Below are 21,682 nucleotides of genomic sequence, written 5' to 3'. Positions count from 1 at the left end.
CTTGGCCCAGTTCTTTTTTCAGTTTATATACTCTCCTTTGGCTCAGTTTACAAAACGAATACAGTACCTCATTTCATCTGTGGCTCCAAAACTGTAGACAAGCTGTTGCTTCACATCAGGACATTCCCACCCTTAGACTCTTTAACCTGTTTGAAACACATGTTTTCCTTTGTTAAAGTAAGTACTAATGCCACAAAGACTGGCTGTGAGCAGTGCAGAAATAACTACTTTGAGCTTTTATTTTAATTGGAGGTACGGAGTGCATAGTAATCATCTTCAGTCTCTTACATTATTGTGTGGGAATTTTGGCACCACTCTTGTTCACAATGTGGCTTCAGTCCATTGAGGTTTGAGGACATTTGTTAATGTAACACTCTCTTAAGCTTCCACTACAGCATTTCAAACTTGGACTGGGCCATTGCAACACCTTCATTCTTTCATTTTCAGTCATCCTGTTGGTGTTGTTGCTGCTGTGCTTGGGATCATTTTCACATGTGACAGTAGCAGGGGTGCAGGGGGGTAGTAGTTTAGCTATCAGACATCACATTTGAATCTAGAGTAATTAGGCATATAGAGCTTATGGTTGAATCAATGACTGCAAGGCACCCAGGTCTTGTAGGTGTAAAGCCAGCCTGCATCACCATCCCTCCACCACTGGGCAGCGCAGTTGTTATGAGGTGTTTGTGCTGATACACTGTTTGGTTTTCTCCAATAACTTTAGATGTCAGGGACCTGGGTCTGAGGGACCCAGAATCCATGAGCGACTTATATACAGTGGCTTGCAAAAGTATTCGGCCCCCTTGAACTTTCCCACATTTTGTCACAAACATGAATCAATTTTATTGGAATTCCACGTGAAAGACCAACACAAAGTGGTGTACACGTTAGAAGTGGAACAAAAATCATACATGATTCCAAACATTTTTTACAAATAAATAACTGAAAAGCAGGGCCGAATACTTTTGCAAGCCACTGTAGGTCAGAGGAGGGTAGCCAATTCCTTGTCGAGTGTTTCCAGGCACCGAGTGCAGATCTGATTTCAGTTTTAAATTCATAAACTTTAATTTTCATGCCACATTAAGCAAATATGATACACATGAAATTCAAAAAGCTGGGAGAAGAGAAAAAATGTCATGTTGGTGGGCTCCACATGGTCCAGAGGCACAAAGTGATGCTTCTGAAGTCATATATGAAACCATCTTTGCATGTAAACCGTCATGTATGGTGATAAAATGTATGTTTTTATTAAATATGTTCCATCTATTCGGGATGTTAAGGAGAACAAGTCCAGATTCAATTATGAATAAATAAACACAGAGTCAAAAACTTTTAAACAACCGTGTCTCTCACTCAGTGGAGCAGACTGATTCCTAACAAGAGGACCTGCAGTGTTGCTGGAAATGCTGAAAAGGACAAAATTTGGGTTTAAAAAAAAGAAACAGCAATAAAATGTATGTTAAGATGTTCTATAGGCAATAAGACACTGTCCTCTAACCCATCCAAAGCATATAAGCATAAAGGTATATACAGTCTCTGGTTGTCATGGTTTTTTTGTTAATTACATATACGTTATAGCACTAACTGATTAAAGTGCGGATGTTGAAACCACTTGTGCACCACAGTCATTGCGAAACAAATGCTGCTTCTTTCCTGTGTTGAAGTCTTGTCTGTTGTTTCTTTGTCACTCTAAAAACTAGCACACATGAGGTGTCTGACAAGCATCTGCACTGACAGTTCATGAATCCACTAGGACGTCACTCGTGGTCAGAGTCCAAGAGTCTGAGTGTTTATGGTGCAGAGGAAGAATATGATTCAAATCAAAGGATTGTTATTTGCAGCTGCGAAGAGAGACCACAAGGTGTCGCTTCTGTAGTTTATGTGAAACATTTGACATAAAAAGAAAATTACTACATTTGAAAATCCCCTTTTTCTGAATCACTTATCGAATCCAGAGTTGTGGTGAGACTGGAGCCTATGCAGGTGCCAGGAGGTGAACGGTAAGGTGCACCCTGGACAGGTTAGCAGTCTATTGCAGGAGTAACACTGAGACGCACAATCATTCATGCATGTGTTTGGATTGTGAGAGGAGGCTGAAGAGAAAACATGCAGGTACAGGGAGAACAGAACAACTCCACACAGAAAGGCTCCAGCCGGTGGGCGGATTCAAACCCAGGACCTTCTTTCTGTGAGCTGACAGTGATAAACGCTGCACCGCCATGTTTCAAAACACATTCATACTGTTTTATAACCTACAATTTCTAAACGCTAACAACAGTGTTGTAGTTTTCTGCAACACACAGAAACACACAAACTCAGCTGCACTAAGAAATAAACATCATGTAATCCTGAGCTGCGTTCATAGGCAGGATATTTAAGGACATTTTGTGGCTTATCCAGGGAAGCGTTTCAAAACTGCCAAGATCCATTCTTGAATATTACTCAGCTTTGAGATTTCAGAACCTGTTGTTTCATATTTTGCATTTTTAGTGAAATTGGAAAAGTTTGCTGTATGACTGGGAGAGCTTGACCCAAATTAAGGGTTCAGAAACAGGAGGGATAAACTGAAAAGCAGCTTTATTAACTTAAACTGAGAACAAATAATCCAGATTTTCAAAAGAGCCAGCCAAACAAAGAATATTCAAACAAAACATTCTGCGAGGACGGACAAGACAATAAGCAAACAGCAATTTTGGACTTAAATACACACAAGGCAATTAGGGAGAGAGGAAACAGCTGGGGAAAAGACACAAGTGAACAGAATCCAACAACACAACAGGACACAAAACTAAAACACCATAAAAAAAAAAAAAAGACTAAGAAGACCTTTAAGTCAAAGACTTCGTAAGATTGTAAACACTCCATCTGCATTAATCACAGACGGCGTTGTTCAAACTGCACTTTGGTGTCATTGAATTCTCTGTAAATAAAGTCTGCAACACAGTCAGCTGTGGTCACGCTATTTATTACTACATGCAGGAGAACACATCAAAACATCAGTTTCATGGTAATGAGCGTTCTGAAACAGAAGTGGTGCTCCCACTCCTTTATGCATTCCAAGGAAGAGGGAGGAAGTTACAAATTGATCATACCACACATCACGCGCCTCACTATGAAACCTAACTGAACAATGGGTCTACTGTTTTACGCCCTTTGCGTTATCAGCACCAGTAAAGGGAGTTGTCTTCTCCAACTGCTGAGGCTGAAATAGGTTCATGTAGTTTTAGAAACTTTCACTGAACAGTCTATCGCAGTGTCACAACTAAGCATATGCACTTAAATACTTTAAATGAATATAATAGAAATTTTCTATTACATCCCACCTTTGATTATTTTATAAAATCACCAAAACAAAATTTCCAATTCAACACCATTCAGCATCAACAGCATACTCAGAGAGGTTCACTATGTGCATCATTCTAAAGTGTTAGAGGGAAAATTTTGCATGTTCATCCTCACTCTCACTAACCTCTTTTCTTCATCTAAGTCTAACATTTGTATGCAAAATGCAACCAATAAATTTTTTTTTTTTTTTATTGCTACAACACTTTTAAACTCAGGACTTACCACCTGATGTGATCAGTGTCCCAGATAAGTGAATTTATAAGCCCATTGAAATCCGGAGAATCACACTTGATTGTTTTCAATAAGAATATTTTATAGCGCTTTAGTATCAATTTTGCAGGCCTGCTGAAAAGAGAGCTGATTATTAAATCAACAACACACAAAATATCATTCCCTGGAGGGATGACACCTGACAGGTTTGATTTAAGTGCACTGTTTAGGACATGTCCAAGCATAAAACTGCCTTTCTCTTGGAAAGAGGAAACAAACCAAAACTAGAAAAATTTGCATTTCCTGCGAAAATGCTGTGTGGATGCCTTAACGCTGAAGATGTCTGCTGAAAAAAGCTGAAAAAATTGAAAAAAAAAAAAAAGCAAAGAATGTTGCTCTGAGCAGGATTCAAACCTGGCCCTTCTGGTACTCAAGGCAGGTTCTCATCTCACTGCGCCAACATCTTTCTGACGAAGAAGAGGTGGAGAGACTGATAATTGTGCTGAAATGAGCAGAAGAGGCTGAGAATTGTGCTGATAAGAGGTGAATAAGAAGAATTTCTGCTGAAAAGAGTTTAATCAGCAGAATTTCTGCTGAAAAGAGTTGAATGAGCAGAATTTCTGCTGAAAAGAGGTTTTTTGCTGAAAACAGCTTAAAAAGCTTGGATTTGTGCTGAAAACATCAGAAAAAACTGAAAATTGTGCTGATAAGCGGTGAAAAAGCTGAAATTTGTGTTGAAAAGAGTTAAAAAAGTTTAACTGTTAAGTGAAAGAAATGTTGCCACAACCTGGATTTGAACCCGGGCCTCCCTCTCTGAGAACGGCTGCTTATCTCACTGAGCTAAAACATGGCTCAGCCAAGCAAGCAAAACTTGTGATCACACTGATAATGTGGTCCTATTCAGCAAAATGGGCCAAAAAATGACATAAAAAGCTTAATATCTGAAAAAGTATAAAAGTTATGACTACCAAAAGTCATAGCAGGCATCAGGAGAAAGAGCTGAACAGTTTAGAGTTTGAATGGTGAAAAACGGCTGAAAACTGAGGGAGTAGTTAAGCGGCAAAGAAAGTGGCAACTTGAAGAATAATAAAGGATAAAGAATAAAGAGAAACAGGAAAACAATAGTGTGGATGCCTTTCGGCATCCACACAACTAACTGACAGAATCTGGGGTCTGGTGTCAACTGGCATAGTTCCACCTGCTGAATACAATAATAAATTTTTGTTAGCAGCTGCACAGTTCACACAACACTAATGTTTGCTGTCAGATGCTTACTAAACACCTCATTGTAATGTTTTATCCCAGGTTTGTACTGTTGCACTCAGTTTAGTCACACACCCAATCATTGTACTTAGCTTGTAAAATAAAAATGTTTGAGATTGCTGTCATGTATTTGACAAAGCCAGTTTGTTCCATTGAAGCAGGCGTGCGTGTATGTCTAGGTGCAAGCTTCACATACATCAGAAACAAGAAACTCCGTCTGTTAGTCTCCGCTCATTTGCAACATTCTATTCACTTGTGTTATGATCAAATGATCTTTCCCTGATCTAATAACAATCAACTAATTTATATATCAATTCTTAACCAACTAAGTTGACAGGAAAAGATGAGGTAAACTGGTTTGCAATTTTTAATCATTCCTGCATCATATTTAGATGAGGCCCACAGGCTGTCAGACACCAGTGCATGAGAGGAGTCTGCACAGGGTGTGACCTGCAATAAACAATTAAACCACCATTTTCAACTGAGCGAACACAGTGAACAGTATAACAATAGACAGCATAACTGTTTTATAAGCATTCAGTTTTAGGGAGAACAACATTTTTGGCTCCTCCCTGACTTGCCAGTCACACGTTCTGTTACAATTGCGCACAAGTCTGCCCAGGTCTTCCCACCTGCAGTCAGTAGACCCAGTAAGGGAAATGTGTGGGGTGAATGCATCCATACAACTATTTTGTTCTTCAGTGAGTGAAATCACAAGCACAGCAAATGTAAAGCTTCAAAATAAATATTTCACAGTTAGTTTATCATTTTCAACTCTGTGTCTGTGAAGGTACTAAGTCATCCAGGTCATCGTAGTCACTCCCTAATTTATAGCCAAAGTATTCACTCATTGTGTCTTTATTGTTTTGCTAGCCTAGCTTAGCTCGTAGCTGACTCGCTAGCACCATGGCCTCTTCACCTGTCCCTCCTGCACTTTTCTGCTCATTGTGTCAGATGTTTAGTTACTCCTCGGCCTCCTTTAGTAAATGGTAAATGATACTTGTAACAAATGTAGCATATTTGCAGCTCTGGAGGCCAGGATTACTGAATTGGAGACTCTGATTCGCATCCTTTATTCACCTGTAGCTTGCCAGGCCCTTATACGCAGTGAAGCCGAAGATAGCGTAGGCCTCAGTAGCTGTTCCCCGGCAGACCCCAAGCAGCTGGGGAAAGAGGGTGACAGTGAGGAGGAAGCATAGTCCTAAACAGAAGCTCCAGGTACACCACCAACCTGTTCATGTGTCTAACCGTTTTTCCCCACTCGACGACACACCCGCCGGGGGTCAAACTCTGGTAATTGGTGATTCTGTTCTCAGACATGTGAAGCTAGAGACACCGGCAACCATAGTCAATTGTCTTCCAGGGGCCAGAGCAGGCGACATTGAAGGAAATTTAAAACTGCTGGCTAACGGTAAACGTAAATTCAGTAAAAAAGCAGCTTTATTAACTTAAACTGAGAACAAATAATCCAGATTTTCAAAAGAGCCAGCCAAACAAAGAATCCAACATCTACGAATCTTCAAACAAAACATTCTGCGAGGACGGACAAGACAACAAGCAGACAGCAATTTTGGACTTAAATACACACAAGGCAATTAGGGAGAGAGGAAACAGCTGGGGAAAAGACACAAGTGAACAGAATCCAACAACCCAACAGGACACAAAACTAAACAAACACCCTAAAAAAACAAAACAAAACAAAAAAAACAGGACTAAGACATATGAACTTGACAGAACTAAACAGGACAGACAGAAAGGGACACAAGGTAATGAGCGTTCTGAAACAGAATTGGTGCTCCCACTCCTTTATGCATTCCAAGGAAGAGGGAGGAAGTTACAAATTGATCATACCACACATCACGCGCCTCGCTATGAAACCTAACTGAACAATGGGTCTACTGTTTTACGGCCTTTGCGTTATCAGCACCTGTAAAGGGAGTTGTCTTCTCCAACTGCTGAGGCTGAAATAGGTTCATGTAGTTTTAGAAACTTTCACTGAAGTCTATCGCAGTGTCACAACTAAGCATATGCATATGCACTTAAATACTTTAAAGCAGGCGACATTGAAGGAAATTTAAAACTGCTGGCTAAGGGTAAACGTAAATTCAGTAAAATCATAATTCACGTTGGCAGTAATGACACCCGGTTGCGCCAATTGGAGGTCACTAAAATCAATATTGAATCGGTGTGCAACTTTGCCAAAACAATGTCGGACTCTGTAGTTTTCTCTGGTCCCTCCCCAATCAGACCAGGAGTGACATGTTTAGCCGCATGTTCTCCTTAAATTGGTGGCTGTCTGAGTGGTGTCCCAGAAACGATGTGGGCTTCATAGATAATTGGCAAACCTTCTGGAGGAAACCTGGTCTTGTTAGGAGAGACGGCATCCATCCCACTTTGGATGGAGCTGCTCTCATTTCTAGAAACATGGACAAATTTATTAAACCCCCCAAAATATGACTATCCAGAGTTGGGACCAGGAAGCAGAGTTGCAGCCTTACACGCCTCTCTGCAGCTTCTCTCCTCCTGCTACCCCCCCAAAAACCCATCTCAATAGAGACTGTGTCAGCTCCCAAAAAGACAAAAAACAAACTAAAAACCAGCAACAAACAACTTAAACATAAACAATCACAAAGAAAGAACAATACAGTATCAGCGGCAGCATCAGTGGCAGTAATTTTTCACACCAGCCTATTAATCAACCAAAGACCAAGACAGACTTTTAATTCATTTGAAAGCCTGATGCTTAGCCTTGTTCACCCCAGCTGTAAAACTCAGAAACCAGTCTTACTTGTTATCATCTATTGTCCACCTGGGCCTTACACAGAGTTTCTGTCTGTGTAAGGCAGAAACTCAGACTTTCTGTCTCAGACTTTTTATCTGATTTAGTTCTCAGCTCAGATAAAATAATTATTGTGGGTGATTTTAACATCCATGTAGATGCTAAAAATGACAGCCTCAACATGGCATTTAATCTGTTATTAGACTCAATTGGCTTCTCTCAAAATGTAAAAGAGCCCACCCACCACTTTAATCACACTCTAGATCTTGTTTTATCATGTGGCATAGAAACTGAACATTTAACAGTGTTTCCTGAAAACCCTCTCCTGTCTGATCATTTCCTGATAACATTTACATTTACGATAATTGATTACACAGCGGTGGAGAACAGACTTCATTACAGTAGATGTCTTTCTGAAAGCGCTTTAACTACGTTTAAGAATACGTACGACTCTGGATACTGTAGCTCCGGTGAGAACTAAGGTCTCTAATCAGAAGTACCTGACTCCGTGGTATAATTCTCAAACACGTACCCTAAAGCAGATGACTCGTAAGCTGGAGAGGAAATGGCGTGTCACAAATTTAGAAGATCATCTTTTAGCCTGGAGAAATAGTTTGCTGCTTTATAAGAAAGCCCTCTGCAAAGCCAGAACATCTTACTATTCATCACTGATTGAAGAAAATAAGAACAACCCCAGGTTTCTCTTCAGCACTGTAGCCAGGCTGACAAAAAGTCAGAGCTCTTTTGAGCCAACAATCGTTAACTAGTAATGACTTCATGAACTTCTTCACAAATAAAATTTTAATTAGAGAAAATAAATTACTCAAAATCATCTCACAGATGTAATATTATCTACAGGTACTTTCAGTACCCTTGATATTCATTTAGACTCTTTTTCTCCAGTTGATCTTTCTGAGTTAACTTCAATAATTACTTCCTCCAAACCATCAACGTGTCTTTTAGACCCCATTCCTACAAAACTGCTCAAAGAAGTCCTGCCATTAATGAATGCTTCGATCTTAAATATGATCAACCTATCTCTAATAATCGGCTATGTACCACAGGCCTTCAAGCTAGCTGTAGTTAAACCTTTACTTAAAAAGCCATCTCTAGACCCAGCAGTCTTAGCTAATTATAGGCCAATCTCCAACCTTCCTGTCATATCAAAAATCCTTGAAAGAGTAGTTGTCAAACAGCTAACAGCTCATCTGCAGAGGAATGGCTTATCTGAAGAGTTTCAGTCAGGTTTCAGAGCTCATCACAGCACAGAAACAGCTTTAGTGAAGGTTACAAATGATCTTCTTATGGCCTCTGACAGTGGACTCATCTCTGTGCTTGACCTGCTAGACCTCAGTGCAGCGTTCGATACTGTTGACCATAATATCCTATTAGAGCAATTAGAACATGCTGTAGGTATTACAGGTACTGCAGGGTAGTGCCCTTTGGATGGCATGAAATGCATTCTAAGTGTTCAATGGCTTCTTGCAACAGAGTCTGTGTGCATGTGGAGCATTTTTGCATGTCAGCATGAGCACTTGTTAGCAGCATCCCTTTTATCCCCTCACACACAACTCTCTGTATCTTTTAGTTACAACAGGTTTTTGTCCCACAGGCTGTTGCTGGGCAGAGAGCAACTCCCACTATCTTTTCCAAGGAAGTTCCTGGCACTGGTCATCTTGGGAATTTTGTACTTCTATGACCTACACAGTTAGCAGATAACATAGTCAAACATCGTTAAGCAAAGCTGAGCAGTTTTCACATACTTCATCCAAGCATGCAAAGGATATACAAAAATTCTAGAATGAGATTATAAACACCTACATCTAAATGTCTGACAATGTGAAAACTAGAATTTTCCCCACTGCACACCAAACCATCAGCAAACTTGATTTTGTAAGTTTTTGTTAGATTATTTTAAATTAACCACTCATGCTTTCACATCCATTTTTTCTGAACTTTCTACACCCAAAAGTTGCTCAACTAAATTTCTGTTTCCGATTAGTGGTGGCTAGTTTGCTTCCATGAACTGACTTACAGAAAATGTTTCTGGGTCATGATGAGATAACAGGGTTAGAATTAGACAGGGATGCATATGAGAACATTATGAGAAACGTGACAAACACTCAGGACTAGTCATGTACTGTGTGAGGCAGGCAGGATTGAGGACCCAAAATACAGACTCTCAGATAAGGCTAAACTTAATCCTCAGCTTTAATACTGGAAACCAAATGTACATAAAACAAAACTGGGAGGCATAGGAAAACTAAACAAACAGGCTGGCAGAACACAGCCCCCCCGACTGTTCGTTCTCCCTGTTTGAGGGAGACCGGGATGCAGGACAGAGGGAGACGCAGACACTAAATACAAGAGGAAATCAAGGCAAAGAGGAAACATCTGGGAAACACAGCTGGCAAAAATCTAACAGACGAGACAGGTGGATGCAAAACTGAAAATGACGCACACCAGACAGGAGACCATTACTGAAAGTAAAACATGAAGTACGAGGAACGCACACACCGAGGCGCAGACTGATGGAGCTCAAGGAACTAGAAATACTGAATAAACTCAAGAGTGTAAACAAACTGAACTAGGAAACATAAGATACACAGAAAACACAATGAATGACAAGACTCAAAATTCTATTAACAGAAAAGAAAAGTGGCTCAACCACCCAGGTTCCCTAACAGGACCATGGAAATTTTGGGGTTAGTATCGTGCCCAAGCATACTTGGCATGTAGACTGGGGAAGCCAAGGATCGAACCACCAACCTTCCGATCAGTAGCTGATCTGCTATATCACCTGAGTCATAGCCACCCCATTGTAGATGCTCGCCAGCTGATGGAAAACGTGAGGTTGTATAGCTGTATATAAAAATGATCTGTCCTTGGAGATAGGCCTTCATTGAGTCCCAAACTAAAAGGCTAAAAATGTTCAGGGAAAGGTTTATGTCTAAAAGAATTTATTTGGTTATTCATAAATTCCAGAAAGGTATTATCTGTTAGTAGTGTGGGGTTAAAATGCCAACTCCTGTCTGTTCTAGGTAAGTCGTCATAGACAGAGTCAAAATTAGGGGGGCGTGGTCTGATATAACTATGGCATGGTATTCACAGGCACTCGCGATGCTAGTCAAATAGTTATCTAAGAAAAGGTCACCTATCCTAGAAAAAGTGTGATGGACATTAGAGAAAAAAGAATACTCCCTGTCGGTCGGAAGAAGATGTCGCCAAATACCCCTACCCCATATGTAGAAAAAGCTGAATGAATACGCGAGGATGACTTACTCAGACAGGCTGGTTTTAATGAGGATCGATCCAGATGGTGCGGCCACGTCCAGACGCCTTCCTGACCCTCCGCTCCGACTATCCACTTTTCTTGTTTTTTACTTATTTTTTGCTCTGGTTTACATCCCAAAATCCTCTAGTCTTATAGTATACGACAGCGGATCACTTGTAAACATCGGTGACAAGGTTGCACATCTAATCTTGGACACTTTTAAACCTGACCCTTCCTGGTCGCCAGAGATTCTACGCGGCATGGAGAACAACAAAGGACGGGCCGCTCATCCGAGGCGCAGAACAAAGAAGCGCCGGGGGAAACGCGCTGGCATTAGGAACAGACTGAGACAGCAGGTGCATCGCGCATGTACAATCCATGGAGAACAAGCTCGATGACCTAAGAGCAAGGGTCACCTTCCAACGTGACATGAGGGACTGCAACATTCTGTGCTTCACGGAGACATGGCTGACCCCCACCGTGCCGGACCAGGCCGTAACGCCATCGGATTCATTCTTTGTGCTCCGCGCGGACAGAACGGCAGAGTCGAACAAAACCAAAGGTGGAGGAGTGTGTTTCATGGTAAACAGAAAGTGGTGTGATGCCAGGAGCATTTCTACTCTTTCCAGCGGCTGCTCGCCACATCTGGAGTTCCTGATCATTAAGTGCCGCCCTTTCTATCTGCCCCGTGAGTTCACCTCGGTCATCGCCACGGTGGTCTACATCCCACCCCAAGCGGACACAGGTATGGCTTTGTCCGAATTACATGATGTGCTGAGCTTGCTTCAAAACAAGGACCCGGGCGCAGCCCTCATTGTAGCAGGAGACTTTAACAAAGCGAACCTCAGACAAGTCATGCCAAACTTTTACCAGCATGTCTTGTGTCCAACGAGAGTGGATCGAATTTTGGATCACTGCTACACGCCATACAAGCAGGGCTACAAAGCTGTCTCACACCCGGCTTTTGGGAAGTCTGACCACAACGCCATCTTCCTCATTCCCCAGTATAAACAAAGCATACGGATGGAAGACGTAACCACGAGAGAGGTAAAACGGTGGACTGCCCAATCAGAAGTTACGCTACAGGACGCACTCAACGACGTCGACTGGGACATGTTCAGAGCATGCGCAGTCGACATCAACGAGTTTACGGAAGTAGCAGTATGCTTCGTCAATATGCTAGTGGAGGAGATTATCCCCACTGCGAGAGTCACCACATTCCCAAACCAGAAACCGTGGATGGACAGATCGATCCGCACTGCAGTAAACCCCAGGACCGCCTCCTACAACGCGGGTCTCACCACTGGCGATATGAGCGCCTACAATGCGGCCTCATACGGCGTGCGGGGCGCGGTGAGAGATGCCAAACGCCGGTACCGGGAACGTGTGGAATCCTGCTTCCACCAGGGCAACACACGGAGTATGTGGCACGGACCACGCACCATTACGGACTACAAAGCCAGGGACACTGCGCCGATCAACGCCGACTCTGCATTCACCAACGAGCTGAATCGGTTCTACGCCCGTTTCGAGGTTAGCCAGGCGGCTAATGCTATCTGCCGCCTGACTACCGAGGACAGTGACGTCATCAGCGAGAGACCGGTGACCAGCATCGCGGAGCATGACGTCCGAGTGGCATTGAGGAGAGTGAACACAAGGAAAGCAGCGGGGACCAGCTAGCAGGTGTGTTCACTTACATCTTCAACGAGTCCCTGGCGAAGTCTGTGGTCCCCACATGCTTCAAAAGATCCACCATCATCCCTGTGCCCAAGAACAGCAAACCCTCATCCCTGAACGATTACCGGCCAGTTGCACTGACCTCGGTAGTAATGAAGGTGTTTGAGAGGCTGCTGAAGAACATCATCTCCTCCTCCATCCCAGACACCACAGATCCGCTGCAGTTCGCCTACAGATCCAACAGATCCACAGAGGATGCCATCGCCCACGTCCTACACACCACTCTCAGCCACGTGGACAAGAAACAGGGTAACTATGTGCGAATGCTGTTTGTTGATTACAGTTCAGCGTTTAACATAATAGTGCCCTGCAGACTGTTCACACAGCTCAGGGATCTGGGACTTAACAGCCGTCTGTGTGCATGGGTGTTGGACTTCCTCACTGGCAGAACTCAGGTGGTGAGGGTGGGCAGGTGCTTCTCCAACAGCATCACCATCAACACAGGAGCACCTCAGGGATGTGTCCTCTGGCCACTGCTCTACTCCCTCTACACTTCAGACTGTGTGGCCACCCATGGCTCCAACACCATTGTGAAGTTTGCTGACGACACAGTGGTGTTGGGTGCCATCTCCAACAACGATGAGGCGGCCTACATGGATGAAGTGAAGAATCTGGCATCATGGTGCCAGGACAACCACCTCCAGCTGAATGTCGGCAAGACCAAGGAGCTGGTGGTGGACTTCAGAAGGGGTCAGCACAGAGACTACAAGCCCATTATCATCAATGGAGCTCCAGTGGAGAGGGTGCAGTCCTTCAAGTATCTTGGTGTCCACATCTCCTCAGACCTGACATGGGCTGCCCACATTCAGGTCCAGACCAAAAAGGCTAGGCAGCGCCTGTATCACCTACGACAACTGAGGAAGTTCAGGGTCTCTCCAAAGATCCTCAGGATTTTCTATACAGGCGCTGTGGAGAGCATCCTCACACAGAACATGACATCGTGGTTTGGGAACAGCTGTGTGAAGGACCAAAAAGCTCTCCAGAGAGTGATCCGTACAGCAGAACGCTGCTGCAGGATTGCTCTCCCCCCGCTTCAGGACACCTACACCAGGAGATGCCGGACTAGAGCAGCGCAGATACTGAAGGACCCGTCCCATCCTGGCAACAAACTGTTCCAACTTCTGCAATCTGGTAGAAGGTTCCGCATCTTCCGGGCAAGGACAGAGAGACTCAAGAGGAGCTTCTATCCCCAAGCCATCCGGGCCCTAAACACACACACCCGCCCTCTCACATCATCTATAATTGACTGAGACAGGACTCTCTTCCAGACACTAAACCAAGGCACAATGTACATTCCAAATTCCTTTAATTTTAAATATGTCTATATTGTCTATCCTGTAAAATAGTCAGATGTCTATTCATATTAATGTACAGAATTCACCTGCTTGCTGCTACTACTGCACATTCACCCAATGTATATACTATATATTTATATAATGTTCTTCCTCTACCCCCCCCCCTCATTTTTCCACATGTCGAGGAGCGTGTCAGGCTACATTTCACTGTGTGTCATACTTGTATAACTATGCATGTGACAAATAAAGAAACTTGAACCCTTGAAAACAGGGTCAAACCAGCAGTTTAAGTCTCCGCCAAGTATCAAAGAGTACGAGCCTACGTCTGGTAAATTCGAAAAAAGATGTTTGAAAAACTTGGGATCATCTGTGTTAGGAGGATATGCATTGACCAAAACTACCTGTACGTTATACAACCTCCCTGAAACAATGACAAAACAACCATGTTGATCTGAAATAACATATTGTTTGAATGGAACCCTGGGGCTGATGAGAATTGATACTCCTCTGGCCTTGGCCTCAAAACATAAATGAAACTGCTGCCCCGCCCACCGAGACATAAGCCCTGAGTTAACCTCTGACATGGGTTTCTTGTAAAAGGGCAATGGAGGCATTTTCTTGTTTAATTTGAGCAAAAACCTTTCCTCTCTTAATAGGATGGTTTAACGTTCCAGCTGAGCAGATTTATGGGACTAATCATGTAAGATTATAGAAAGATAATGAAGGGATGCAAAAACAGAAAAGCATGAGAGAAGCCCAGAACAGAACATGGTATAACACCTGTTGTGGAAGTTTTCCATTTGAATAAAGCCTGCAGACGAGCGGTGAGCGGTAGCTAACATTCTTTAATCCAAACACACAAAGAACAGAAAACCAAGCTTGTGGAGAGCCTACATGACTGCGGGGCAGGTCAGCAGAGTCTCCCTGAGCCTAGCATGGCTCTCAGTTAAATACCTTCTCCAGGAACAAAAGGCAGTACACAGCTGTTTCACACCTTAAGGTTCACACTCCCTTGCTATACCTCCCAGAGTCCTCGAAGAGACAAAAGACTCTTCCTGTGGAGTTCCTGCTTCCCCCAACTTCCTTACTACACCTCCACCAGTTGTCTTACTGTATGAGTGTGAGACTTGTTAAAATCAAGTGGCACCAATGCATTATACAATAAAATAATGTGATTAATACACAAGTAAAAGAAATTCCTATACACACCCAATATGAGTTCTGTGGGTTGAAAAAAGAGACACTCCAACAACACATAAAACAAACCCCCCCGATCCCCTCTCCCTCACCCCCAACCAAAGGACACACACACACACACACACACACACACACACACACACACACACACACACACACTTCTTAGGAAATGCAATCCCTTTACTGTAAAGGGCAGTGAGTGTGACTCCACCCCCGGTCAAGATTATATAAAGATGAAGTGATATGCTTTCAGTTTTAACTCTTCCCTTCTCTTCTGCTTGCAGACCGGCTGGTGTGAAATATTAAAACCTGTAAGTATTCTACGCATCTCTACTGACTGATTGATTCACACATTCCTGATACTTTTAAATGCATATTGTGGATACAAGCTCATCTATATTCTCTCCTTTTAGAATCATGAGCAGAAACTTCTTGTCCAAAAATGATGAGCTCCGCAGGGGAGACTACCTGGTGTCCAACAACAAGCAGTTCAAAGCTATATTTCAGGTGACTAAATGTTCTCAGTTCAGAAGCTCATAAAAGCCTTGTTTCCCAGTCATGCGTGCTGACAGTTATCTAACATATAATTTATGGCTACAGGATGATGGTAACTTTGTCATCTATGGCTGGAAGCCTTTGTGGGCTTCAGACACCTATGGATCAGACGCCGTCCGTCTGTGCATGCAGGCTGACTGCAACCTGGTCATGTACAACAAGTGTGACACGCCTAGGTGGCACACAAACTCTGTCAGACCTGACTGCAACATGTGCCGTCTTCAACTGACTGATGACGGCAAACTGGTGGTGAACAGAGAGTGCGAAGAAATCTGGAGCTCTGAAAAGTCCAAAGGCATGAAGTGATGCTTGTGTGCAACCATCCTTTGGCATAAACCTTCAGCGATGCTGTTAAAGCAACATATACCAGCGCATAAACAAGCTTTTCCTTTTTCTTTCTGGTTAGCTTTGATCAGACTCTGAATTTCAACCTGAATTGTAAACAAATGGCAAAAAATAAATAAAATGAAAGGTATTTGACCAACCTCTTGTGTTTATATTTTGGCCATTAAAGAGATTTTCTTAAGAATTAATATTGTTGCAAAGGTGTAGGAAGCAGTCTTAAAACTTTGAGGAGTGTTGCTGATATAAAACTAACACAGATTTTGTAAATTCCTCCACTGACCATTAGACACGTTTTCATTTTTATTTCTTCTTCCCTGAAAGTATCTTCATGTGGTCTAGCCTTGTTAGCATCTGATATTTTTCCTTGAGCCAGTTTTTTTTTTTTTCAGTTTATGTTCTCTTTTGGCTTAGTTTTTAATAAAAGAGCATCTCAATTCATTGTGTAGATGACAATTATTTGTCCTGTTTTTATTCAGGTTTTCTAATTTTATGTTTCCTTTCTTAAACTCTGTAATTTCATCCTGTGTTGGGTGTTATTTAATTATTTTAGATGTACAGCATATTGGTCAACAGCTGTACTTTAAATGTGCTAGAGAAACAAACTTGACTCACTTTATGAGTGCGTCTGCGTCTTTGTGTGTCTGCATGTGTTGGACGTCACGTCTTTGCAGACACACAAAGACACACAGACACACCTCAGGAATTCGCATGATAAGGTGGGGCCAGGTTTCAAAAAGAGCTCACCCGAAACCCTGGCTGATTGGGACCCACACCCAGTTTCACACCTTGGCTCAGGCGATTAGAGGATCATCAGGGGGTCCTTTTGTCCCTCTGTGGGGGGAAACTCCCACTAGGTTTAAATCTGGGACTCCCCACCATTTGACCGTAGAACTGAAGAAGCTTCTCGGATGAGAGGTGAAACGTCTTCAAGCAACTTAAAGAAGTCCAGACGCTAATTTCTTTCTCATCACATAAAAAGAAAAAAGAAAACAAAAATATTCAGGAATTAGAAAAAAACATCAAATCACTAGAAGAAGCCTACGCGTCCCACCAAGATCAGGAAACATTGAACAAAATACGCAAAACAAAACTAGAATTAAATGAGATAATTGATAAAAAAACAAAATTCTTAGTACAAAGACTACGCCTACAAAATTATGAACATGGTAATAAATCCGGTCAATTTCTAGCAAACCAGCTAAAAATAAATAAAGAAAAAACAACTATATGTGCTGTTCAAGATTCATCTGGGAACACAATATATGATCCGATACAAATAAACAACATTTTCAGGGATTTCTATAAAACTTTGTATTCACCACAAATAAACCCATCTAAAAAAGAAATTGATCAGTTTTTGGACAACATAACTCTTCCAAAATTATTGGACACTCAAGCAATGGCACTGGATTCACCACTGACACCAGGTGAACTCCAGGAAGCCCTGATAAGTATGCACAATAATAAGGCTCCAGGTCCAGATGGCTTTCCTGCAGAATTCTACAAAGAATTCTGGTCGATTCTAGCACCAGTTTTCTACAGAACGTTGTTGGAAATTAAAGAAAAGGGCAGACTTCCATCAAATATGAATTCTGCAAACATTAATCTCCTGCTAAAACCAGGCAAAGACCCTGTATATCCCTCAAGCTATCGTCCAATATCCCTTATAAATGTAGACCTTAAAATAATCTGCAAAGCTCTCTCAAAGAGACTGGAGAAAATAACCCCCCTCTTAATTCATCCTGACCAAACTGGTTTCATAAAAGGTAGGCACTCATCAACAAATACACGTAGATTACTTAATTTGATAGACTACTCATACAGTAAAAACCTAGAAACTACAATATTCTCTTTAGATGCAGAAAAAGCATTTGACAGAGTTAACTGGAAATTTCTATTTGCAACTTTACACAAATTTGGTTTTGGATCCTCTTTCATAAACTGGTTAAAAATATTATATAATTCCCCAACAGCTTGTGTTAGAACAAATGACCAGACATCCTCCAGCTTCTGTCTCTTGAGGGGCACCAGGCAGGGATGCCCACTCTCCCCTTCACTATTTGCAATTTTTATTGAACCACTAGCAGCAGCAATTAGACAGAATTCAGTAATTAAGGGCATAAAATGCAAGAACGTGGAACATAAAATCAGCCTTTATGCAGATGATGTGTTACTCTTTCTCCAAAATTCACAAACCAATATCTCTGGGGTGATTGAATTGATAAACTCTTTTGCAAGAATATCAGATTACTCAATTAACTGGTCAAAATCTACAGTCCTACCGATTAATTGCTCCTTCCATAATTCCTCTTCTACACCACTGCAATCGGGAAATATAAAATATTTAGGTATTAATGTTTCTCCCAAGCTTGCAGATCTAACTAAATTAAACCATATCCCACTTTTAAAGAAGGTAGAAGATGATCTGGCTAGATGGAAATGTCTACCCATATCACTCATGGGAAGGGTTGCCGCTATAAAAATGATGATCTTACCAAAAATAAATTATTTATTCTCAATGATCCCAACTAAACCGCCACAAGATTGGTTCAGATCTCTAGATTCATGTATGTCCAAATTCCTTTGGAAAAATAAACCCCCACGTATAAGCTTAAAAACACTACAAAAGACCAAGGATAAAGGAGGACTAGAACTGCCTAACTTTCAGCACTACTTCTTAGCCAACAGGCTTCAGTTTATCTCAGGATGGCTAAAACACACCCTCTTAGATGAACCTTGGCTAGATGTAGAACAAGCACTCTGCAATAATCTAGAGATCTCAGACCTACCATTTATCAGCTCAAACACCCAACGACATGAATGCTTTAAAAGCATCAACATCAGCTCTTCTCTGACAGCATGGTGGGAGTTTCTAAAATTGACGGCGTCTTCATTAATCCCATGCAAACGTACACCTATCTGGAACAACCCTGACATATTACAAAACAATAATATGATAAACTTTTCAGATTGGAGTGATAAAGGAATCAAATATTTAGAACATATACTAGAAGGAACAGAATTTATTTCATTTGACGGACTAGTTACACAATATGGGATCAACAAGAAAAGATTTTTAGAATATCAACAAATTAAATCCATAGTAAAAAAGAAATTTAAACCGGGTCAAGTTGAACTACAAACACCACCAAGTGTGATTCAATTTCTTACTCTTAAACCCCCCAAATTACTATCCAAAATATACAGAATGCTTTCTAAAACAGATGAATCAATATCACTTCCTATTGCAAAATGGGAAGCGGATTTATCAGTTAACTTAGACCTAAACTTCTGGTCTCAGATTTGCTTAAAAACCTTTCATCTAATTAGAAATCCCAGTCTTCAATTAATTCAATACAAAATATTACATAGAGTGCACTATACAGGTCATCGGATGTTCAAGATGGGCTTTACGTCTACCAACAACTGCTCACACTGCCAAACCAATTCACCGGACAATTATATCCACGCTCTTTGGTTCTGTCCACCAGTTCAGAAGTTTTGGCGCGAGATATGTGAAGACTTATCGAAGTGTCTGAAATGTAACATTCCAACTTCCCCCTTAGTGTGTTTGTTGGGCAGCTTAGATAATGTCACTTCAGAAAAGAATATCGCCCATATGGTTTTCACTGCCCTATGCATAGCCAAGAAAACAGTCCTCATGAACTGGAAAAATAAAAATAATCTTAATTCTAACCAATATAGAAATTATCTATTAGATTACATTAGTCTTGATACAGCCTCTGCCACCACATCAGATCAATTGCTCTGGGCTCCTTTGATCAGCTCCATCACCTAGTGGGGGTGGGGGGTCATAGTTTGGTCCCGCCTTCACTGTTGTGATTGGTGTGGGGGTAGGGACAGGCTTAGGGCGTCGGGGGGTTCCCCGGAGGCATCTTCCTTGGGGGGCTCAACCCGGGGTAGCGGTCATGTCCGGTTAGGGGCTCTGTTGGCTCTCCGGTGACTGTTTCCTCGCGGCTGCGTGCAGCGGGGCTAGGGGAGGGTCTGTGCTGACGGACGTGGGTTACTGACCTGGTAGCCTGGCTGCCCCTGGGTGGGTCCGGGATGGGCGTGAGGTTCTGGGGGCGCTCCGTCTCTGGGCTGGGACCCGGACCGGGCCTCGGGGGCTTGGGTCCTGGTTGGTGTGTTGCCGGGGTTGTGGGCGGGTGGGTGCATGGGGGCCCAGCCCTGGAGCAGGGTGCCGCCGGTGCGTCGAGCCACCTGGGGGGCTCTTCAACTGGTGGGGGAGATTGTCACATCTTGCAGGAGCTTTCCTCTCCTCAGGAGCTGCCTCTGCAGGAGGGGGAGATACAGGAGAGGTGGAGGAAGATCTCAGCCTGGGTGTTTATTGTCTTATGTAGTCTGGAAGATGAGTGGATGGTGGGGTGGGTGCAGTTTTCTCTGTGGTGGGGTTGGGTGGACTGTCCCGGGCTCTGTGGGGCCGGGCGGCGCTGCTGCACTGGGCCCGGTCTGGATGGGCCTGGGCCCCCTTTCCCTGGCGGGTCGCGGAGTATGGGGGTGCCTACTGGGGTCAGCGGGGGAGCTGGCCCCAGGGACGGGTCACTTGCCCCTCCCTTCCTTCCCTCCCCATCTCCAGCTGCCTCCCTCTTCCCGCTCCACCACAACCACCCACACATGCAGGGCCTTGGAGTAGGGGTATGTCACCAGGGTGCAGAGGAGGCTACCCCCCCCTCTGTCCCCTTCTGGCTGCCTCTGCCTCAATTTTATCCCACAACTTAGACATTCACATTACTCACACTCTCATTACACATACATATAGGATCTTGGGGGTGGGCACGATACACGGAGTCCAAAGTACCATCAGGGTGTACACCCCACCCCTGGCATCGTTGCCCACCTCTCAATTTTAAATACACGTAGACATTGAGGGCTAGCAGGAGGGACCATGCGCTTACCTGCTGCTCTCTGGCAGGTAGCTCCAAGCCCTCCTGGGTTTTAAATGCACCTTAGAACACACATGCATCAACATTACAATGAGCGGGTGGAGGGAGGTTCGGAGTCTTCTCTCACCCCTGTTCTCTGTGACCTGCTGGAGCAGGGGGGCTAGGACTAGGAGGAGGAGTTGGCCGTCCGACTGCGGTCTGGAGTGTGGAGCCTTCCTGCTGCTGCGGAGTCGGGGCGGTCTGCCTCCCCCCACCGCAGGGAAAAGGGAAACACCACCTGGGTCTGGGTGCAGTTCCCCCCTCCAGGGGCGGGGGCACCTAGACCCGGTTTGTAGAGTACGCTTGGGGAGTGTGATCGTGTGTACAACGTCTCTTTATGTCTGTCTCCACGTTGGTTGAGTGTGGAGTGAGTGCATATGAGAGCATGAGGGTGGGAATGGATGTTTGTATCTGTGTGTGCCTGTATGTCTGTGTCTATATGTCAGGTTGGGTGTCAGGCGCCACCTCTCTGGGGACATCTCAGGCCCTCCAAGGTTTGGAGGCCTATCTCCCCCTACCACCACTTCCCCTGCCAGTGGCGGACCCCCTCAGACATCGGTGCGTTGGTGGTTCTTTGTGTCCGGGGATGGGCGTCCAGGTACACACCGGCTCACTCCTTGGCGGCCGCTTATCGGGGCCTGGAGCCTGGGGCTCGCTCGGGCCACTTCGGAGGTGGGGTGCCCCCGGCCTCTCGGCCTGGGGCTCGGTCACTCAGGCGCAGCTGGCTGCCGGCGGAGCTCAC

General features: G+C 43.6%; 1 protein-coding gene across 1 annotated transcript; it reads left to right on the top strand.

The window, feature by feature from the left end:
- Positions 1-15,339: 15,339 nt before the first annotated feature.
- Positions 15,340-16,136, top strand: LOC309714868 (B-type lectin plumieribetin-like). The gene is made up of 3 exons (XM_082547583.1): positions 15,340-15,408; positions 15,511-15,604; positions 15,698-16,136. The coding sequence occupies exons 2-3, from the start codon at positions 15,515-15,517 to the stop codon at positions 15,956-15,958; spliced, it is 351 nt and encodes a 116-aa protein (XP_082403709.1). The 5' UTR covers positions 15,340-15,408; positions 15,511-15,514; the 3' UTR covers positions 15,959-16,136.
- Positions 16,137-21,682: the final 5,546 nt, after the last annotated feature.

The sequence above is a fragment of the Aulonocara stuartgranti genome, assembly GCF_965226115.1.
Source record: "Aulonocara stuartgranti genome assembly, chromosome: 9".
NCBI classification, from domain to species: domain Eukaryota; kingdom Metazoa; phylum Chordata; class Actinopteri; order Cichliformes; family Cichlidae; genus Aulonocara; species Aulonocara stuartgranti.
This window is presented reverse-complemented; position numbering and strand designations above follow the sequence as displayed.